Raw genomic sequence first — 17,996 nt, forward strand, 5'->3', positions numbered from 1 at the left:
TTCTTCTCTTTCAGTTGCATACTTTTCTTTTTCTCTAACCGAATAGAACGAGAACTTGTGACGCTTCTCCCCCTCACTTCCCCCTCACTCGCTTCGCGATCACATCCAACTCCTCCTCGAACTTCTCGTACCATCCTGCCGCCTTCAGGTCCCGAAGCGCCTGCTCGTTGATGCCCCCGGGGGTCTGACTCTCTGCCGTGATGCCCTCGAAGCCTTGCTCGAGGTCTTTGCTGTCCTCCGCGTAGGAGTTGAACAAGGCTCCCACGAACTGACTCGACGCACGGGGGCTGACTCCCTGCTTCACTATCCACTGGCTGGTGGTGGCCAGGAGCTGGTAGAAGGGAGCCATGGTGCCAGACACGCTCATGAGCGTCATGAGCTCATCCTCGGTCTCCACCTGGATCACTTTGACCGCCCGCCCGAAGAGCGAGGATACGACATCGTGCGGGGGGTGCAGGGGGATCCCTCCCACCCGCTTGGCGAAGGGCGGCATGGGAACAGCTCGGAAGAGTCTGTCGGATCCCCGCACAAGCTCCTTGAGCCTCTCGATCCTCACGGTGGACATGAAGGAGACGACAACATGGTCCGGACGAAAGTTGAGGGCGCTAAGGACGTCAGGCGCGAGCTGGGGCGTGACGGCAATGCAGACGATGTCGGAGTGATCGAGCACTTGCTGGTTTTCCGCGGCAACACGAACTTGAGCAGGGAAGCGACGAGCAAGAGCCTCGGCCTTCTCCTTGTTGCGCGGAGAAACCTGAAGGAAAGTTACAAGCGTAGAGAAATAGTGATGACAGGAGCAGAAGCAGGAGCAGGAGAAGCTTACGGTAATGGAGAGATCCTCCGCATCCTTCAAGCACAGGCCTGTGACAACGCATTCGGTGATCGTTCCTGTACCTACGAACCCAATTCGAATCATCTGCAACACGAGATCAGCGCCTGTCCCTCACTCCTGCTCTTCTTTCCTCTCCTCTACTGCTCCTTCCTCCAGTCCTCTCGCTTCCCTCCTTCACACTTCCATGATCTTCATGTTTTCATGAGAAATCGATCTGCATTCTTTCGTAATGCTGCTGTCCTGCTCAACGCTAGAGAGCTGGTAGCGATAGATGCGGCACAAAGGGAGGGAAGGGCACGGCACGGGCCATGGCAGCGAGGGAGAAGGAGGAAGTGGAGGAGCAAGAGCGAGTGGAGGAGAGGAGATGAGCATGAAGCAGGAGGGGAGGCGGTAAGGAGGAGGAGGAGGCGAGAAGGATAAGCTGTGGGGCTGCCTTGCTTTCGCAGCATTTCGGACGTTACATGCGTTACATTGGGGGAAAATGGCAGGGCGAGGAGACGCAATGCTATGGACTGTGGCGAACGGGGTGACGGCAGGGAGGATCGTGATGGTGATTGTGTTTGCTGTCTCTCCTCCTTCATTCTCCTCCCTCGCTGTCCTCCTCCTCTCCTTCATCCTTGACCTCGTCGATGGCATGCTGGCTCGGCGCCTGGGACAGACGAGCAAGCTCGGGGCGATCCTCGACATTCTTGCAGACAACCTGGGGAGGAGCGCAGTGTGGGCGAAGGCGTCGGGGAGGAGCGCGTCTGTGCATGCCTTCGCTGTCTTCTTCATCTCCCTCGAGTGGGTCACGCTCTTCGCTACTCAGATGACGAGCCACCTGGAGGGAGGCCGGTACCTCTACCCCCTCCTCCTCCCTTGACATGATTGCCCACCCCCTCCACCTCCCGTGACATGCTTGCCCACCCCCACCTCTTCCCTTGACATGCTTGCCCACCCCCACCTCCTCCCTTGACATGCTTGCCAGCCATTGGAAGCAGCAGACGTCCGAGGAGCCTTGGATGGTACGAGCCTACTTCAAGAACAACTTCAAGAACCCTCTGGGAACAAGCGGCATCCTCGGCCTCTTCCTCCTCCCCACCTACATCTTCATCGATTCGCAATTCCCGTGAGCTGTTCGCCGTTGGCCTCAGAGGGTTGGTGATGGTTTTCCCGCAGATCCATCGCGAGTTCCTTCCCCCCATCCTTGTGGCTTCTTGTGGGCGTTTGGCTTCTGCTCGGCCGGCTGGCGTCTGCATGTTTGGAGATGTACTTTACAATCAGATTCTTCCGCAGGCTGCTCAGCCCCTCATAGCGCCATGCCATCTCCGCGCGTCGCCGGAGGCCCGAGGCTCCATGAGGGTGGACCGGTCGATCGGCCGCGTCTACCACATGAAACGAGCTACAGAACCATCCGGCCACCTGTAGGACATGCTTGCTTGCAACCTTGAGGGACAGGACAAAGTCTGACCTGAAGGTTCGGAACAAGAAGACGTAGAGGTAAACAGCGTTCACCAACGTGTACGCTGCCAGAGTGAGCCATGCCGGCATGTCTCGGCGCGTCTGCTGCAAGGGATATTTGAGACGGCAATGTATCAGCCTCTCGTTACCTCTCCCTTCTGCGCTCTGCGGCCTCCTGCTGCACATTTGTGTCAGGAGGGCAGAGGAGAAGATGGTGGGAGGAAGGGAAAGATAGAGGCCTGTACCTCCTTGATCGTCAGGCGGCAGATGAATGAGCAGGAAAGTGACGGGGATGATGAAGTATCGGGGCTCCAACAAGCCGGTGGGGATCACCGTCAGGACGGAGCAGAAGAGAAACCTGGAGAGAGCAGCGAGTTGGAGCAGCTCGCAGGCAAGAGGCTAGTCGGACCACGTGACCCAGACTGAACTCCGACGGCAGCGAAGGAGACTGTAAGTCGAGTACACCTGCTCGATCCCTTCACTTGTCACAGTCGGGGAGAACTCGTCGGCACTGACAGAGTACATGTAGAAGGGAGCGAGAGCATACCTACAAGACCCTCAGTGTCGTTATCGCCCTTCTCTTCAACTTACCGAGGCCAAGTCCGGCTTCTGAAGACATTCTTCCAGATGTAAAAGACGTAGTGCCTGTTGTCTTGGAACTCGTTAGAGATCCAAAGGTGCAGCTGGCAAGAATACCAGAGAGAAGGAAGGGATGTGCGTATGTGAAATTGTGTATCAAGTAAACAATAGCGGCAAGACTGGAACATGTAAGGAAAAAATTGGTTCTGTGGAAAGGTTTCAATGGCGACAAGGAACAGGTTTGGTTGCCTGATTGCTGAGATGAAGTTCCGTAACGAAGGCGAGAAGATGTGGAAGGGAGAAGACACCAGCCAAGCAAAGGAACTCAAGTAAACTAGCGAGTTGAAATCTGTCAAAGTCGACGAGGGATCGGAGCCGCTTACACGCTTGCATAGGGTGAAGTCCAACTTCATGATTGCTCCTGCCGAATGCTAAGTGAGGGTCAAGACGAGGAGAGGAGGCGAGCCACTTGTCTCCCACAGCGAATCCTCCGTTCTTGTACACGAAAACAAGAAATCCCAGCAAGACCAGCAGCAGGGGAAGCGAATGTGCTGTAAAAGAGTTTCAACCAGCCCGACAGTCTCGATGAGTTCGCACCCAACACCCTCCTTAGGTTCTTCCACACGCAGAGGAGCCTGATGATGCTGATCACTTCCTCCAACAAGTTCTTGTTGTCCTGCGTGAATCTCTTTCAGCTGTCAGCATCACGCGGAGCAGAGCTTGACCTCCTGAGTACTGCCAAACTCCTGCAACACCAGCACCCCCAGCCCAAACCTGCAGCTCGCTCAGACCCATCGCTCACCTCCCAACGTCTACTCACCCAGTCCAGATCACACACGTCTGACGACAGAAGATTGCCAGCGCTCCTAGACACGCTTCAACACGTCGAAACATGTGTGAAAGCGACAGACCGGACATGGCGGCCTGCAGCGTTCTGCGAGCAAGAAGACGCTCGTAGGTCACGAGAGTCATGAGAGTTGCTATGGCATCCGTGTAGAAGCTATGAGAGATATTAGAGAGCAGAGAGAGGAGGAGAGCAGGTTACAGGAAGTAGGACGAGAACTGGACGGGAAAGAATATCACAACTGCAACCCTGCCGCAGACCACCATCATTGCGAATCATCGCGATGCTCTGACCACCTCAGCAGCGTGCTGCCCCTTGAAAGATCGTGCGAGCCGTTCACTCGCTTCACGAGCATGCACACAACTCCTGCGGTCAGGACGCCGACAAACAAGTTGAAAGTCCTTAGCTCCTCCACATCGCAGCCGAGGCCTGGCAGAAGCCCGGACGACGTGGCCTTGCTCGGTTCCAATTCCAACCATCGCAGAGATCGAAGCAGAGACGTGAAGGCGTTGGAGGCAGGCAAGAGCGCGAGGGACATCCAGTATAGCCCGGGCAGCCTGCCAGCTCGCGTCTTAGACACTCGGCCCACTCACCATTTGCCTGCTACGTCGAGATCTTGGGATCCCAGGAAGAAAACTCTCCCCTGCAACCAGCGTCAGCACGTGTAGCATAGGAGACTCGTAGACCTGCAGTAAGCTTGTGTCTGAGGAATGTGAAAGACCTCATCCATGTATGGCTCAACGTTCTGCCTCTGTGAATCCCGGTCAGCAACGCAAAACTTCCCAACACTCGGCAGGAGCGTGAGGGGGATGATCATCACGAGCGAGCAGAAGCTGTTGGTCTGGACATCAACAGCAATTTCTCTTCGGATCTCTCACCGTCATCATCATCTTCCCCGCCATCATCCCCGCCATCGCCATCGCCATGGCTTCGACTGCCATGGCGATCTCTAGCTAGTTGGCAGGGCTTCGTGTGTTCTAGATCTTGATCTAGATTTGTGATTTATCTAGATTTTTGATCTACTCGACTGATACTGCGACTCCCCGATGGACGGGACGGGAGGCTGAGGAGGGGGGGGAGGGGGAGAGAGGAGGAGGAGGAGGAGGAGGAGGAGGAGGAGGAGGAGGAGGAGGGAAGAAGCTGCTGCCTATGAATGCGAAGAAGGCAAGAGGTTGAGAGCTGATGCTTCTTGACACGACGAGCGTATCGCATGACCCTGCATGAAGAGTAGCAACGGGAACAGAGAGCATGCGAGCGAGCGATGCGGTGGTTGTCGTTGTCACGGCTCTCCTCCTCTTCCATGGAACAGATGAATCCACACAAGGTGAAAGAGACAGTGCCTCGCTGCTCCCTCCTCCTGCTCGTTGGGCGGATCTTAGGACAAGTTCCATTCCAACAGGCCCTGCCCGGCGATTGCGAGGAGGCGGCGATGAGGTCGAACAGTCGGCTGTGACCTTCTGCCAGCAGCTCCTGCAGGGAAGCTTGGACGCCAACGAGACGTAGGCGTTCTGATATCCGTGTGTCGGGAGTGATTTTGGTGCACAGAATGATAGTAGAGAACGCATGGCTGTTGTCATCCAAACGAAGATACGTCCAACAGGCTTTTGATTTGTTGTGCAAAGCTGTAAAGATGTTTCCAAGTAGCGCGCGGTACCCATTTTAGTTGCACGACCATGTGGTTTTGATGAATGTTTCAGCATACATCACTCTCTGGGCATTTTGCACCTGCAATGCAGTCAGAACTTTGTGGAAGCAGAGTACCATCTAAAACGGTCGTGCGAGTTGGAACCAAGCTTCACGAAGCCATGGTCACTTGTCTGCTCTCTGTGGGAGGAGCTGCTGAGAAAGATTCAAGGTGTGGCATCGTCTACCTCAGGTTGTGCGCCGGAGACATGGAGGAAGCTCGTGCAAGCGTCGAGGACGTCGCTAGGAAGTTTCCTGTCGGAGCTCTGATTCTGTGGCAACCAACGGCCTGAACGACTTCTTGGCAGGAGGACCCCAAAGTCTGCCATGACGCTGCGATGCTGGTGAGAGGATCGGAGGACGTCGGAGTCGCTGACTCCTCGGCACCACGCAGTCGCTGCAAATGGGGCAGGAAGCGGATACTGAGCAGGGGAAACGACTGCTCCTGAGGGCCATCGAGTTGAGACCTAATCAGAGCTTGAGCTCAGCCTTGCTGGCCAGCGTCTATGTGGGTGGAGGATGTAGACGAAGCCGCGTTGACCCTTGAGAACCGCAGCTCGACGAGGAACGTGAAGATGCGGCGGAGAAGGTCCTGAGGGACGCGTACGTTCTCGAGCCCTCGAGCCCGCTGCTCCTTACCGCTCTTGCTGAGCTGATGAAGAGGAGGCACAAGAACTTCGCCGCCTCTGCTCTCGTGCGCTGCCGTTGGTGAGGCTGTCTGCCCTGATGAAAGCCTGCAGTACAAGCGAGCGATAGAGGTTGACCCGGGACTCCATCCTGAGATCAAAGTTGGACGTTGAGGGAGACGCGGCAGACCCTGACATGCGTTGCTGCAGGCAGAGTATGCTAGCTTCTGCACAGACGTCGAGGAGATGAATGAGAAGTCTCATCTTCACGGAGGAAAACTCTATCGCAAGGCCATTGCGGTTCGCTGCCTGCCGCTGCTGCTTCTTCCTGACCCGCTGCTCGAAGGAAATGTATGAGACGACGGAGTGGGGGAGATTGCTAAACAGGTCCAGTCTTGTCCACTACCTGTGCAGGTATGGAAGCATGTTATCGTCTTTGGATCAGCCAAGTGTGCGGAGCTGGTGAGGACGATGCCGTTGCGGCCTTGAAGCGCGTGACAGGTCACAGGAATAGGGAAAAGAGAAAAGAAGATGAAGAGGACGACGAGTCTGAAGTTGTGCGCGAGTCTATACGAGGCATCGAACCTCTCTTGGACATGGAAGACTTCCGTCCCTCGAGCATCTCCGAAGTCGTCTTCCGCATCTTCTTGAAAGCATCGAAGTTGGAGCCGAGGAATTCAGACGCTTTGAAGGTGAGAAGGTGAAGAGGAAGATGAAAGGAGAGGGAGGGAGAGAGGAAGGAGGTGAAGAGAGAAATGAAAGGAAAGAAGAGGGAGGGAGAGAGGAAGGAGGTTTCAACGGTTTGATGCTGGCGCAAGGGCCTCGGCAACTCTATCTTTCACTCCAGCAAGGTGACCGACCGTCTCTCGCTCTCGTCTCACCTCAGGGCATCAGGACTTGAACAAGGCTGAGATGCTCTTCCGTAGAGTCGTTGCTATCGATCCTCAAGACGGTGCAAGGAGTCTGCAGGTGTCAGGCCGGCTGACTGGCAGCAGGTCACTCGTTCGCCAACATCGCAGCCATCAAACTCTCTCAGTGGCTCAGTCGCGCCGAGTACTCCTTCGCCGAAGAGAACCCCTTCAGTCACATCACTCCCATCGTTCGCCACGTGCGCGCACTCCCTGCGGTGATGGCTCAGTGACTATGATACCAGGCGGTCCGGCTCGACCCGGCGAGCGCGTACGTTAAGTACGTTCACGCCGTCTACATGCTGCGGTGCGAGAAGAACGGGAGTGTTGCTGTGGAGGAGCTGCGACAAGCCGTGAGAAGAGACGGGGCGCATGACGGGGCTGACTGAAGGTCAGGTCATGATGGAGCCCAACAACCAGGTTTACTACGGGCTGCTCTCCAACGCCTTCCTGCAGAGAGCCGACGAGTACCGGGCGGAGTTGGTGACCGACGCTCAGTCGAGCAAGTGGATCATCAAGAGGACGGAAGACTACGAGGCAGGAGCGACCGCTCTGATACAGGCGAGGCGCCTGCTGCTCCAGTCTCGGGCTGACGGGCAGATGCAGCACTACAAGCTGCGGCTCAAGGCCGAGGAAGGGATGGACCCCGAGGAGGTCGAGAGAGACCTGGCGCAACGCGTGGAGATTGAGAAGCAGAAATCCTTCGACATGCAAGCTATCCGGCTGGTGCCTCTCCCCCTCCTCCCCCTCCTCTCCTTACCCTCGTCGCATCACCACAGGCCATCCAGTCGCTCCGAGACGACACCTACTTCTCAAGCCTCGACAAGAGGACGCTCTCCCGGTCCGACTGGTTCACCACCATCGGCATTCAGGTGCCCTGACCCCTCGCGTCTCTCGTTCCAACCGGCTGGCAGGGCGGGACTTTCTTCAACGTGTCGAGGTTGGCCCAGTCAGGGGCGCTCAAGGAAGACGAGGAGGCAGAGGGAGGAGGAGACTGACGGCCCGGCAGGGTCTGGAGGAGCAGGACAAGGAATGGATCGAATCGTACACCGAGAGGTCGAAGCAGAGTAAGCTTCCTGTCTTACTTGCCCTCGCACTGCTGACTCCTGCCTGCCAGTCTCGGTCAACCCCTTGCAGGACGTGACGGGGACGCTGGCGATGCAGCGGAGGAAGCTGCTGGGACTCACGGGCCGCAACTTTCCCATGCCTGAGGTTGAGCTCAAGTCGCTGGAGTACTTCAAGCACAACCGATCAGAGGAGTCGCAAAGCTTTTCTGACGCTGATCACGTCAAGGGGGAAGGAGCTGTCGACGCGAGTTCCATCATGACAGCAGATGTCGTGGGATCAGAAGATGTGGAGGCGGAGATCGAGAAGAAGCTCGCGGTCCTCGCGCAAGCTGAAGCCTCCAAGCCCGTGACTCAGCCAGCCTCGGGCTCTCGCAGGCCGAGGAACCTTGAGGTTGAGAGAGAGGCCGGGAGCAGCCTCGCGCGGGTGGTGGAGGTCCCAACGGCAGAGAACAAGTGGGACTTTGAGCCGAGCAGCAAGCGTCCTCGCATTCTCCATGATGTGAGCTCATACCACTGCTTGCTCCCTCCCTCCCTCCCTCTCTCTCTTTCTCTCTCATGCAGCCTTTTAGCCAAACCAAGACGTCCCCAAGCTTCCGGTCGTCATTCCGGAGCTGAACGCGCCTATTGTCGATGCTCGCATGGTTGCTGAGGAAATCCTGTCTCGATACGTGGAGGAAGATGTAGACGAGACAGTAGCTCGCTCTTGTTGCCTCTGATCGCGCTCGCAGGTGTTCAGTGTGAGGATAGTGGGGTTGAATCCCGACGTCGACGACGAGAAGCTGGAGAGATTCCTGCAGTCTTTGCTCGGGGAGAGCAGGGGCAGCATCAAGAAAGTTGAGGTGCACTTCGACGAGGAGACAGGTCAGCTCGCCCCTACAGCAACGAGAGCTGATAAGCTTGTCATGACGCAGGTGACTCTTACGGTCGAGCGACAGTCAGCTTCACGAGCAGAGCATCGGTGACTTGTTGCCAGTCCTTCCCATCCTGACCCTGCTGCTCCTCCAGGCTGATCATGTTTGCAACATGCTGCACAACAGATGTCCAGAGGACATTGGCACGTACGGGTCAACGCTGCAAGTGAAACTGCTTCGCAAGTAAAGGAGGCTGAGGATATAAGCTAATACCACAATTCACTGCCTCCTCACATCATGTTCATCCTTATTCTACTTCATCGCCTTCACTTCGGCGCGGCGTCCCATGACATGCCGCAATCGTTCCTGTACGCCTCCTCCTCCGCTTCTTCGAGGCTACATCAACACAACTTCGTCAGCGCAAGAGATCGCGGAGAGTGAAGGTGGCCGCCGCACCTGCTCATGGGACCTGCTCCTGTAGGGTCGATCCTGATGTAAACGTTGACATTCTTGAGCTGAGTCATTCGGAGGAGCTGCGAGTCTCGATCAGCTCCTCCCGTCTCCTTTCCCTTCTCTTTTTTCTTCTCCCTTCTGCCGCGTTCTGCCTTCCCCAAGTTCTCCCCGCGCCCGTCTCTCTTCGCTCTTCTTTCAGCCTGTGCCAGTGTTCTTCCCTCCTCCTCCTCCTCCTCCTCCTCCTCCTCCTCCTCCTCCTCCTCCTCCTCCTCCTCCTCCTCCTCCTCCTCCTCCTCCTCTTCCCTCCTCCTCCCTTGTCTCTTTCGACATTCATACCGCAAACATGGCGACGGTGCAGCCGATTTAGAGCGCCGGGCCGCCCTGCGGGCCGCCTCGGGAATGAGATGAGGGAACGAGGGCGATGAGTGAAATATGAGGGCGATGATTATTAATCAGCGACTGAGCATGGAGGATGAGCTGAGGAAAACTGTAGGGGGGCACATGCGACGAGTGAGAGGAGGAGAGGAGGAGAGCAGAGAAGCTTCCGAGCGAGAGTTCAAGGCTGCCTGCTCCACCCTCAAGAGGTTCGTCAAGGATGGCCCTTCCACTGCTGGCCCCTTGGCGTTCGGGGTCCTCCTTCGCCACCTTCGGTGCTCCAACTGCAAGGTGAGAGGACGAGGGTGAAGGTACCTCCCTGGTCTTGTCTGTGTAGTTGAGATAGAACTTTCAAATAGATTGCCTTCTCTTGTCACCCTCTGATCGATCTTTGTGTTGCAGGAGCGTTACTACGCCTTCAAGTTGACAGACTTTGTGTTCTGCAGGTCAGCGTCTTTTCGAAACTGTGTAGTAGAGAATCTAGATGAAATTTTATTGCTGGGAACCGGGCTGAAGTCAGATAAGCCTCTCCCCCCTCCAGTTCGATACGCTAAGCTGTTACGGGATGAATTTAGATCTATGCTCAAGTCCTGGGCTACTGAGCATGGCGCCAAATATAAGAGTCTGAACCTGGGCTTGAGTTATGTGACAAGATCGACAGGTTCTGAGCCATCTAGAAACAATCACATCAATGAGCAGGTGATATCTCGATTGGATGAAGTTCAAAGAAGAGAGCTCTCAAAAGCTGCAAGGAAGACACTGCAAATCAGCTCTAAGCACACTGGGTCAATGCGCACTTACGTCCTCTCGTTTCGAAGGCGCCTCGAAGACTCTCTGGACTTTCCAGTATTCTCGATGCTAGAGGAGAACGCCGCAGAGCAGCAAGCAGAACGTGAGAGCGAGGAAAAGGCTTGCAACCCTGAACAACCGATGAGCTTCGACGATCTCGTTGATGACGATAGTGACAATGAGCATTCTGAGGAGGAGAACGTCGAGCAGTTTGCGAGAGATTTCGGGCTGCCAGCAGCAAACTATTCCATCAACGTTTCTGTTGGTGGAAGCTCGGAAGTAATGAAGAAGAGAATGACGGACACTGATCGAACTCGATTCCAGAATGAGCTCAGATCCATCGGCAAACATCTGAATCAATTGTCTGAGTGGGAGCAGCGAATAAATGAAGCAGTCACAAGGAGAACGTTATCCGATGATCAGCTGCATGCGTATCAGGACATACAGAAGCTAAAGGATCTCTGTCAAGAAACCTTGACCAGGTGTCAGCAAGTGGGTTTGCATCACGAGGCTTTCGAACAGAATCTATCAGATTCAGAATGCGAGATGGAGGAAGTGAACATTTTTCCTGCCTCGCATGTCTCACCGGGAACTCAAGAGCCGTCGGATGTGGCAGGTGAGGTGCACAAGCTTCAACAGACAATCGTTGGTCATCAGGAGAAGAGACGGAAAACAGGGGCAGGAGTTGTGGGCAAGACCCGATAGACACGTTTACAGACTGTACAGAGATATGTGAGGTTGACATCTGTCGATGAATGGGAACTCCACAAACTTGTGCTCTATGATCGACGGAAAGTGATGTGAAGAGAGGATGATTGAATAGAAGGTATTGTGAATGAAAGAACGACACACAGCCAGTCGTCAAAATGCAATTTTACTGATCACAGTGACAGAGACGCATAGCCCCAACACTTTAGACTCATTTCAAATGTTAAAAAGGCCCCGAAAAATCCGTGAGGTAGAAGTCGCGCCATCAAGTCAGCGAAAGATGCATTAAGGATGAGCTGCTGTTCAGAAAACTAGAGCCTTTAACTGAAAGATGTGAACATGAGATCATCAGATGCTCTGGTATGAACCGTCGCCGCTGTTGATGCGCGGGCCTCGCTTCTGAACAAACGTCTTGATCCTCTCCCGGGCATTGTCAACGAAGTCGACAGTGAACTGATCGCCTCTCCGGTAAGAGACGAAGACGAGCGCTGCACAAAAGCACAGGAAGAGAGCCATCCAGAACATCTGACTGACTGCTCGGCTGTATCCGTCCGACACGGCTTCCAGCGACTCGTTCCATCTCTCTGCCCTGTCATACCCCGAGATCCTCTGCGAGTCTCCCGCGTACTCTCCGTTGCCGTAGGAGCCTCTCCCACCTTGGTTACCGCATCCATCTTGCTTGATCCAGGTGGTGTCGCCCACCTGCTGCTGGATGCCAGGCCCTGAACGAACTTCATACAGACCCACCCCTAGAGAGATCGCTTCGCTGTCGCCGTACGCTGTCTTGGTAATGCCACCGCAATCTGCCAGAGCATTGCAGTGCTGCTCCGCCTCCTCTAGAGTCTCAAAACTTCTACAATCATCGACGCATCCATCCAGCAACACGCTCTCGAAAGGACCATCAAAGCACTCAAGCGAAGGCTCTCCGTGAGCAAGGTGAGGTTGGTGACTCAAGATCAAAACAGTGATAACAAGAAGAAAGCGAGAAGCCATGGGGTCAATGCACAGAGTCTGGGATTGGCTGTTGGCGGAGTTGAATGTTAGAAGGCTGTCCCACTGTAGGAAAACAGACACAAGTCAGATCATTTTGTCTCTCCAAGGGAATAAGTTTGAAAACCAAAATATTTCCCGTTATTTCTGCTCACCAGCTCACCGAAGAAATCCTACAACACTAAAACTCATTGCTGCTATCATTACTGCTCTATCCTCTGGGCTTTCATCATTACTGCTCTATCCTCTGGGCTTTCATCATGGCTAATGCGAATTCTTTTTGCCTTTGCTGATAAAAAAACAGCCAAGGCTTCATTTTTCACGTCTCCTTGTCCCTGTGCTCTGCCGGTTTATCCTGTCTGATCTACTCTTCCACACATGTCGTCGTACCTGGTCACTTCCTCCTTCACCCTCCCTCCTCGCCCTCTTCCCTTTCCTCTCCCCCTGCATTCGTCCTCATCGATGACGCAATGCACTGCCACTACCCTACCCCTGTATTTCCCCAACAGAGCAATGAAGAAGACAGAGGTGGGGTCTTTTTCTATTCTGATCACCCCCAATTCCCTTGCCCTACCCCCTCACTTCCAGTAAACCACCCCTACCCTCAGATCCACGCTCATCTCCCTCATTCCCCAGCCATGCATCATCGCCCTCATAACCATATCTCTTTTTCCTTCGGCTGTCAGGGCCGTTTGAAGTTCACAAGCGAAAGCGAAGGAGGCGAGGAGGAAGGTAGCAGAGAGGAGGCGAGGAGGAGGAGGGCCAGGAGACGAGCAGAGGAGCACTGTAAGGAGTGCATGAGAGAAGAAGGAAACTGGTAGTCAAGGAGTTGGTGGAGGTGGAGGAGGGCAGGGACGATGTGTCGGACGAGTGTTTCAGGTTGGTAGAGCACGCAAGGGCAAAGAATAGGAACACGGTTTGGTGCAGAACAGGAGCAGGAGCAATACATGGCAGTTGAGGTCAAGGAGAGACATGGAAACTCGCGTGAACTATCATCCTTCAGCCTGAAACAAGAGGGATGGCCGACAGTCCGGTGATTTGAAGATCTCGCTCCAGCCAGGACTATGGGGCTGCTAAAGAAGTCATCCAAGAAAGCTTCCTCGGACGAGCCCAAGAACAAGATCGACAAGCATGACGAAGCGAATGATCCGCTTGGTCTCGGAAGGAACGACTCTCCTGCCTCGGGATCAAGTCGCGGCAAGGAGAAGACAAACGCCAGGGAGGGGATGGAAAACCAGGAGAACAATCGGATCGAGCGCAAGACTGAAAAACATGCCAAGAAGATCAAGGCAGAGGCAGAGACCATCATAGCCGCCATCGTCTCCCTCGCTCAGGTAGCAGGCAACGTCCGCGGAATCTTCGAGGAAGTGAGGCCTGTGGAACAAGCCGCGGAGGTGCTGAAGCACTTTGAAAGTGACGGCCATGCTCCCGGCATGCCGCCACAAGACCCTCACGCGATCGCCTCGCTCATCGTCTACTTCCTGCGCGACAAGGAGGAAGCCGTGTGCACCTCCATGCTGAGGGACGAGATCATGGATGCTTGCTCCCTGTCCGACGACAAGGAGAGACACGAGCGCCTGCGCAGCATCACGCACGCATTGCCCGCGGAAAACCTCTCCTTCCTCCGATCCCTGCGCGAGCTCGTGCTTGCTGTCTCTGTGGAGCATGAGGCCTTCTATCAAGACGGGCTTGAGACCAGGATCGACGCTCTTGCCCAGCTGTTCGGCCCGCTGCTGATCCGACCAGCAGCGTCAGAGATGAAGAGGAAAGCACATCTCACCTCGCTATTCGCCCGCCACCTCTTCGCCAAGACTTCCATTCTCGTACCCTCACCCGTCGCTCCTCCTCCAGCCGCTGCCGAGGACAAGGAGGAGGCTCAAGATGCCCAGCAGGGAAGCGGCAGGAAGCCGGCGATCCCGAAAATCTCCATCCCCTCCGCCATGACTGCCCGCGCGCTCACGTTCCGAAATGTGCTAGAGAAGGCCGGAGGCATGCAGACGGCGAGAGAAGGGCTGGCCAAGAAGGAGGGGGAGGAGGGGGATGGTAAAGGATCCTCTAAGTTGAAAGGCGGGGCCTCGAAGAATGATGCTGAACCAGACCGGAGGAAGAACGCCACGATCAGATTCGCAGAGGAGGACGAGGACAGTGACGAGACCAACTACAACCAAGCCTCCACCCCCCTCGACTCGACGTGGAAGCGACACGTGCAGAGCCTTACAGACGAGGAGAGGAGAGAGTGCATGGCCGGCGCCATGCAAGGAGGGCCCCTCCTCAAGTACAGCTCCCGCGGTCGCCCGGTCCAGCTGATGTTCTTCAAGATGTCTTCGAGCGCAGACTCGCTCTCCTGGGGCCCCGTCGCCTCCCCGGACGACCGCAAGTACTTTCTCTCTCTCCTCAACGTCCAGCTCGTCCTGCCCGGCGACCTTGCCGTCGGTGAGTTCGCGCATGCCGGGGAAGAGTCGCAGCGGCACCTGCGGCTGGCTCTCGAGCTGAAGGGGAAGCAGAGGCTCGAGCTGGAGGCTCTCAATGCTCCTGCTCTTCGCATGTGGGGCGTCGCCATCCAGCACGCGATCTTGACCAGGACCTTCTTTTCCGAGGAGACTCCCGGCGAGTCCGCCGCCCTCCCCTTCACCGCTCGCGACTGGCAGAGGCCCGAGACCGGCGACAGCGAGCAAGGAAGGAGCACGAACCTCTCGCTGCCCCTCCGACCAGCCGCGAGCCATGGCCTCGCCACTGCTCGCCTGCTCGAAGGGGTCGGAGATGAGCAGGAAGCGGCCGGAAGGTCAGGAGCGACAACATCCCGACCGGTCAGGAGCACGAGCTTCGCTCCTGTGCCTGCTGGCCCTGCCACAGCCCGCGGACCAGGAGGACGCGATGCGCCGGATCTCTCGATGCTCAACGTGCATGTGCTGCTGAGCAAGGCGAGGCACAACAGGAGGGAGGATGTGGTGGCGCTGCTGGACAAGGGGGTGCCGGTGGACGCGGAGGACGAGGAAGGGAACACAGTGCTGATCGTGGCTTGCCAGAACAACCACAAGAGGATCGTGAAGGAGGCGCTGAGGAGGAGGTGCGACGTGAACCATCAGAACAGGAGGGGCGACACCTGCCTGCATTTCTGCTTCGCCCTCAAGTACTTCTCTCTCGGCCACTACCTCCTCTCCAAGGGCGCTGACCCTTCGATCCGCAACAAGCTCCAGCAGACCTGCTTCGACCGCTGCGCTCCTGAGTCCTTCGACCTCCCCCCGCCCGACGCCCCCGATGCTGGGGAGGACGAAGGAAAGCGGGCATCCGGCAGAGCGAGGAAAAGGCGAGAAGAGGAGCCGAAGCTGTCGAGCTTCGAGCAGGAGATGAGGGAGCTGAAGGCGAGAATGGAGGCCCTCGAGAAGGAGAACTCCCTCCTCCGCAGCCGTACTGACCAGGAGACGAAGTCATCCGTTCCCTCCAGCTCCGTCGGAGGAGAGGAAGAGAAGAAGAGGAGGGAAGAGGAGCTCTCTTCGTTGGCTGAGGTGCTCTACTCCTCCTCTTGCTGCTCTGACATGTCAGCAGCTCGTCACCCCTGAGTCTCGGGGGAAGTATCAATCGCCGAGCCTCTCCGAACCAGCTTCCACTGTGCAGGTGAGAAGGAGGGGGAGGGGGAGGGGAGGAGGAGGAGGAAGGGCACAGAGGAGGAGGAGGAGGGGACAGAGGATGGGAGAGGAGGGGAAGGGGAAGGGGAGGAGAGGAAATGATCGAGGTGAAGGTTGGAGGCAAGTACGAGAGAAGCATTGCGTCATCCTACGACCCGAGCAGAGCTCAGCAGGTGGCTGAGCATGCGACGGGCCTGGGGGAGATGGAAAGCAACCTGAACGAGGTGAAGAGAGAGGAAGAAGAAGACAACAAGAGGAGGAGGAGGAGGTGGTGGAGGAGGAGATTGCTGAGTGTCGGAAGCAGGTCCATGCTGCCATTCACGATGTGGAAGAAGTGTTGTCCAAGGTCACGAGCCCGTTTGCTGTGAGGGAGAGGGAGAGGTACGCGAGGAGGAGACAAGTGTGGAGAGAGGAGGGAGCTGATGGAGCATCTCGTGTGTGTGTGTTTGGAGCAGCAAGAAGAGCTCGCGAGCAACGTGGAGGTCGAGAGATCTCACGTCGTTGCCGCGAACTCTGATGTTTGAGGACGAGCAGCGCGACAAGAGCGTAGAGACGAAGACGAGCAGAGGAGAGGAGAAGGGAGGAGAGGAGAAGATAGGGGGGATGGTGAAGCGGGATGGTGAAGAGGAGAAGAGCTGGCAGAAGAGAATTCAAGACGCCCGGGAGCTTGCGAAAAAGCTCTCGGGCATCGCAAAACTTCCTCGTCCTAAGGCTGCGGGCAGACTGGAGGGGCTGGAGGCAAAATACATGCAGCAGCAGCAGCAGCAGCTTGAGGAGGAGGAGGAGGAGGAGGAGGAGGAGAAGGAGAATACTCAGAGGTGTCTGGATGCAAGAGCTTTCACCCGCTGATCTAGCATGGCAGAGTCAAGGAGGAAGTTCCGAGCACGCAGTACACGCGGCGAGGAGGAGGCGGGAAGGAGGACAACGAGTTCCACAACCTCATGGACGTGAAAGAGCAGAGCACTGCCCAGCGATCGCTCAGTGTTAGTGAGGACGCGACGTCAAGCGACGAGGATGAACTGGTCGTGCTGGACGTGGCCTGTGATCAGCCTGCTGCTCGTGCTGAAGTGAACCCTCCCCTCCCTCCCCTCCCCTCCCCTCCCCTCCCCTCCCTCTCCTTCCCTCCCCTCCCTCTCCTCCCTCTCCTTCCCTCCCCTCCCTCCGCTCCTTCCCTCCTCTCCTCTACCTGACCCATCACTGATACATGCCAACAGCTGGAGGCCCCGCGTGAGCTGGAGGAGGCGAAGTCAGGCACGGCAGGGCTGGAGGAAGCAGCAGAGAAACCAGTAATGATGGACCTGCTCTTGCCCCCTCCTCTCCCTCCTCTCCCCTCCACCAGCTTCTCTCCTCTGCTGTCTCACTGACTCGGCACAGACTCCGGCGAGGAGGTTGAAGACAAGTATGCGAGTCAAGGCTGGCACAGGAGCAGCGAGCAGGAAGACACCAACACTGAAATATCCAACGAGAGAGACGAGGAGGTGAAATAAACAAGTCTATTCAATACCATACATCTCATCAGAGTCTTCCTCTCCTCTCTCATCCCCTCCCTCCCCTCCTTCTTCTCTCCTCCTCCCTCCCCTCCCAACTAAAGTTTGGTCCTCTTGCTCTGCCCTGACTCCCTCGGGATCACATTTACTTCTTCATGAGCTCTGCTCGAAGAGCCTCGACCTCCTCCTCCAGCATCACATTCTTAGTCCTCAGATCCGCCACCTGCTGCCCGTCAATACACCCAAGCTCCAGTCCTCTTCGCTTCCTCCGCTCCTCTCCAACTCCTCCCTCTCCATCTCCTCTCCTCTCCTTCTCTTCTCTCCTTCTCTCCTCTCCTTCTCTTCTCCGCCTTGTCTGTTTCCTTTCTCTTCACTCTTTCATCTCTCCCGCCTTTTCTCACCTCCGCCTCCAGGTCAGCCTGCGTGCCGCTCGCAAAGTCGCTGATCTGCGAGTCGAAGAGGTCAGACTGGAGAAAGCCAGGGAGCAAATGCACAAGCAGATGAATACAGGAGGAGGAGGAGGAGGAGGAGGGGGGAGGAGGAGGAAGTAACTTGAATCCAAATAATTATTATACCCAATGTTAAAATCTGTCCAACTACGCTGTCTTCTCAAGCATTGACGCGAGAGTCTCAGAATGAAGTATTCCTGGATGTTCTGGAAGAGGCTTCTGATGCCGGAAATTCGATTCACAGCAGAAATTAAAGCTTCACGCCGAAATGGTCAACAGTCCCCGTTTA

The 17,996-nt window shown here is 56.1% G+C and overlaps 7 protein-coding genes across 7 annotated transcripts; 4 read left to right on the plus strand and 3 right to left on the minus strand.

Annotated features, from left to right (window-relative positions):
- Positions 1–11: 11 nt before the first annotated feature.
- Positions 12–918, minus strand: GUITHDRAFT_84883 (hypothetical protein; the record flags this gene model as incomplete). Its single annotated transcript, XM_005838753.1, has 2 exons — positions 12–754; positions 824–918. Coding segments are annotated over 2 exons (776 nt in total), but the record flags the coding sequence as incomplete, so codon positions are not given.
- Positions 919–1,313: 395 nt separating this feature from the next.
- On the plus strand, positions 1,314–2,126 carry GUITHDRAFT_102442 (hypothetical protein; the record flags this gene model as incomplete). Its single annotated transcript, XM_005838754.1, has 3 exons — positions 1,314–1,666; positions 1,800–1,940; positions 1,991–2,126. 3 exons carry the CDS (start codon positions 1,314–1,316, stop codon positions 2,124–2,126), a joined length of 630 nt encoding a protein of 209 aa, XP_005838811.1.
- Positions 2,127–2,196: 70 nt separating this feature from the next.
- Positions 2,197–4,636, minus strand: GUITHDRAFT_102443 (hypothetical protein; the record flags this gene model as incomplete). Its single annotated transcript, XM_005838755.1, has 16 exons — positions 2,197–2,233; positions 2,283–2,377; positions 2,422–2,450; positions 2,518–2,630; positions 2,682–2,819; positions 2,864–2,924; positions 3,235–3,402; positions 3,449–3,527; positions 3,577–3,625; positions 3,672–3,717; positions 3,763–3,851; positions 3,897–3,944; positions 3,989–4,252; positions 4,289–4,338; positions 4,417–4,536; positions 4,574–4,636. The coding sequence occupies 16 exons, from the start codon at positions 4,634–4,636 to the stop codon at positions 2,197–2,199; spliced, it is 1,449 nt and encodes a 482-aa protein (XP_005838812.1).
- Positions 4,637–7,226: 2,590 nt separating this feature from the next.
- Positions 7,227–8,261, plus strand: GUITHDRAFT_150824 (hypothetical protein; the record flags this gene model as incomplete). Its single annotated transcript, XM_005838756.1, has 7 exons — positions 7,227–7,265; positions 7,309–7,473; positions 7,519–7,638; positions 7,692–7,784; positions 7,827–7,877; positions 7,922–7,979; positions 8,030–8,261. Coding segments are annotated over exons 2-7 (691 nt in total), but the record flags the coding sequence as incomplete, so codon positions are not given.
- A 1,487-nt stretch (positions 8,262–9,748) lies between these two features.
- GUITHDRAFT_102445 (hypothetical protein) lies at positions 9,749–11,152 on the plus strand (the record flags this gene model as incomplete). Its single annotated transcript, XM_005838757.1, has 2 exons — positions 9,749–9,949; positions 10,061–11,152. The coding sequence occupies 2 exons, from the start codon at positions 9,749–9,751 to the stop codon at positions 11,150–11,152; spliced, it is 1,293 nt and encodes a 430-aa protein (XP_005838814.1).
- Positions 11,153–11,306: 154 nt separating this feature from the next.
- On the minus strand, positions 11,307–12,213 carry GUITHDRAFT_150825 (hypothetical protein). The gene has a single exon (XM_005838758.1). It carries the CDS (start codon positions 12,146–12,148, stop codon positions 11,504–11,506), a length of 645 nt encoding a protein of 214 aa, XP_005838815.1. The 5' UTR covers positions 12,149–12,213; the 3' UTR covers positions 11,307–11,503.
- Positions 12,214–13,209: 996 nt separating this feature from the next.
- On the plus strand, positions 13,210–17,270 carry GUITHDRAFT_161436 (hypothetical protein; the record flags this gene model as incomplete). Its single annotated transcript, XM_005838759.1, has 8 exons — positions 13,210–15,651; positions 15,692–15,760; positions 15,885–15,995; positions 16,076–16,152; positions 16,227–16,589; positions 16,634–16,838; positions 16,986–17,057; positions 17,146–17,270. 8 exons carry the CDS (start codon positions 13,210–13,212, stop codon positions 17,251–17,253), a joined length of 3,447 nt encoding a protein of 1,148 aa, XP_005838816.1. The 3' UTR covers positions 17,254–17,270.
- Between the last annotated feature and the right edge of the window lie 726 nt (positions 17,271–17,996).

The sequence above is a fragment of the Guillardia theta genome (assembly GCF_000315625.1).
Source record: "Guillardia theta CCMP2712 unplaced genomic scaffold GUITHscaffold_10, whole genome shotgun sequence".
Classification (NCBI taxonomy): Eukaryota; class Cryptophyceae; order Pyrenomonadales; family Geminigeraceae; genus Guillardia; species Guillardia theta.

Excerpts from the sequence above, each read along its gene's own strand:
- GUITHDRAFT_150825 (XM_005838758.1), bottom strand. The coding sequence starts at position 12,148 with ATGGCTTCTCGCTTTCTTCTTGTTATCACTGTTTTGATCTTGAGTCAC.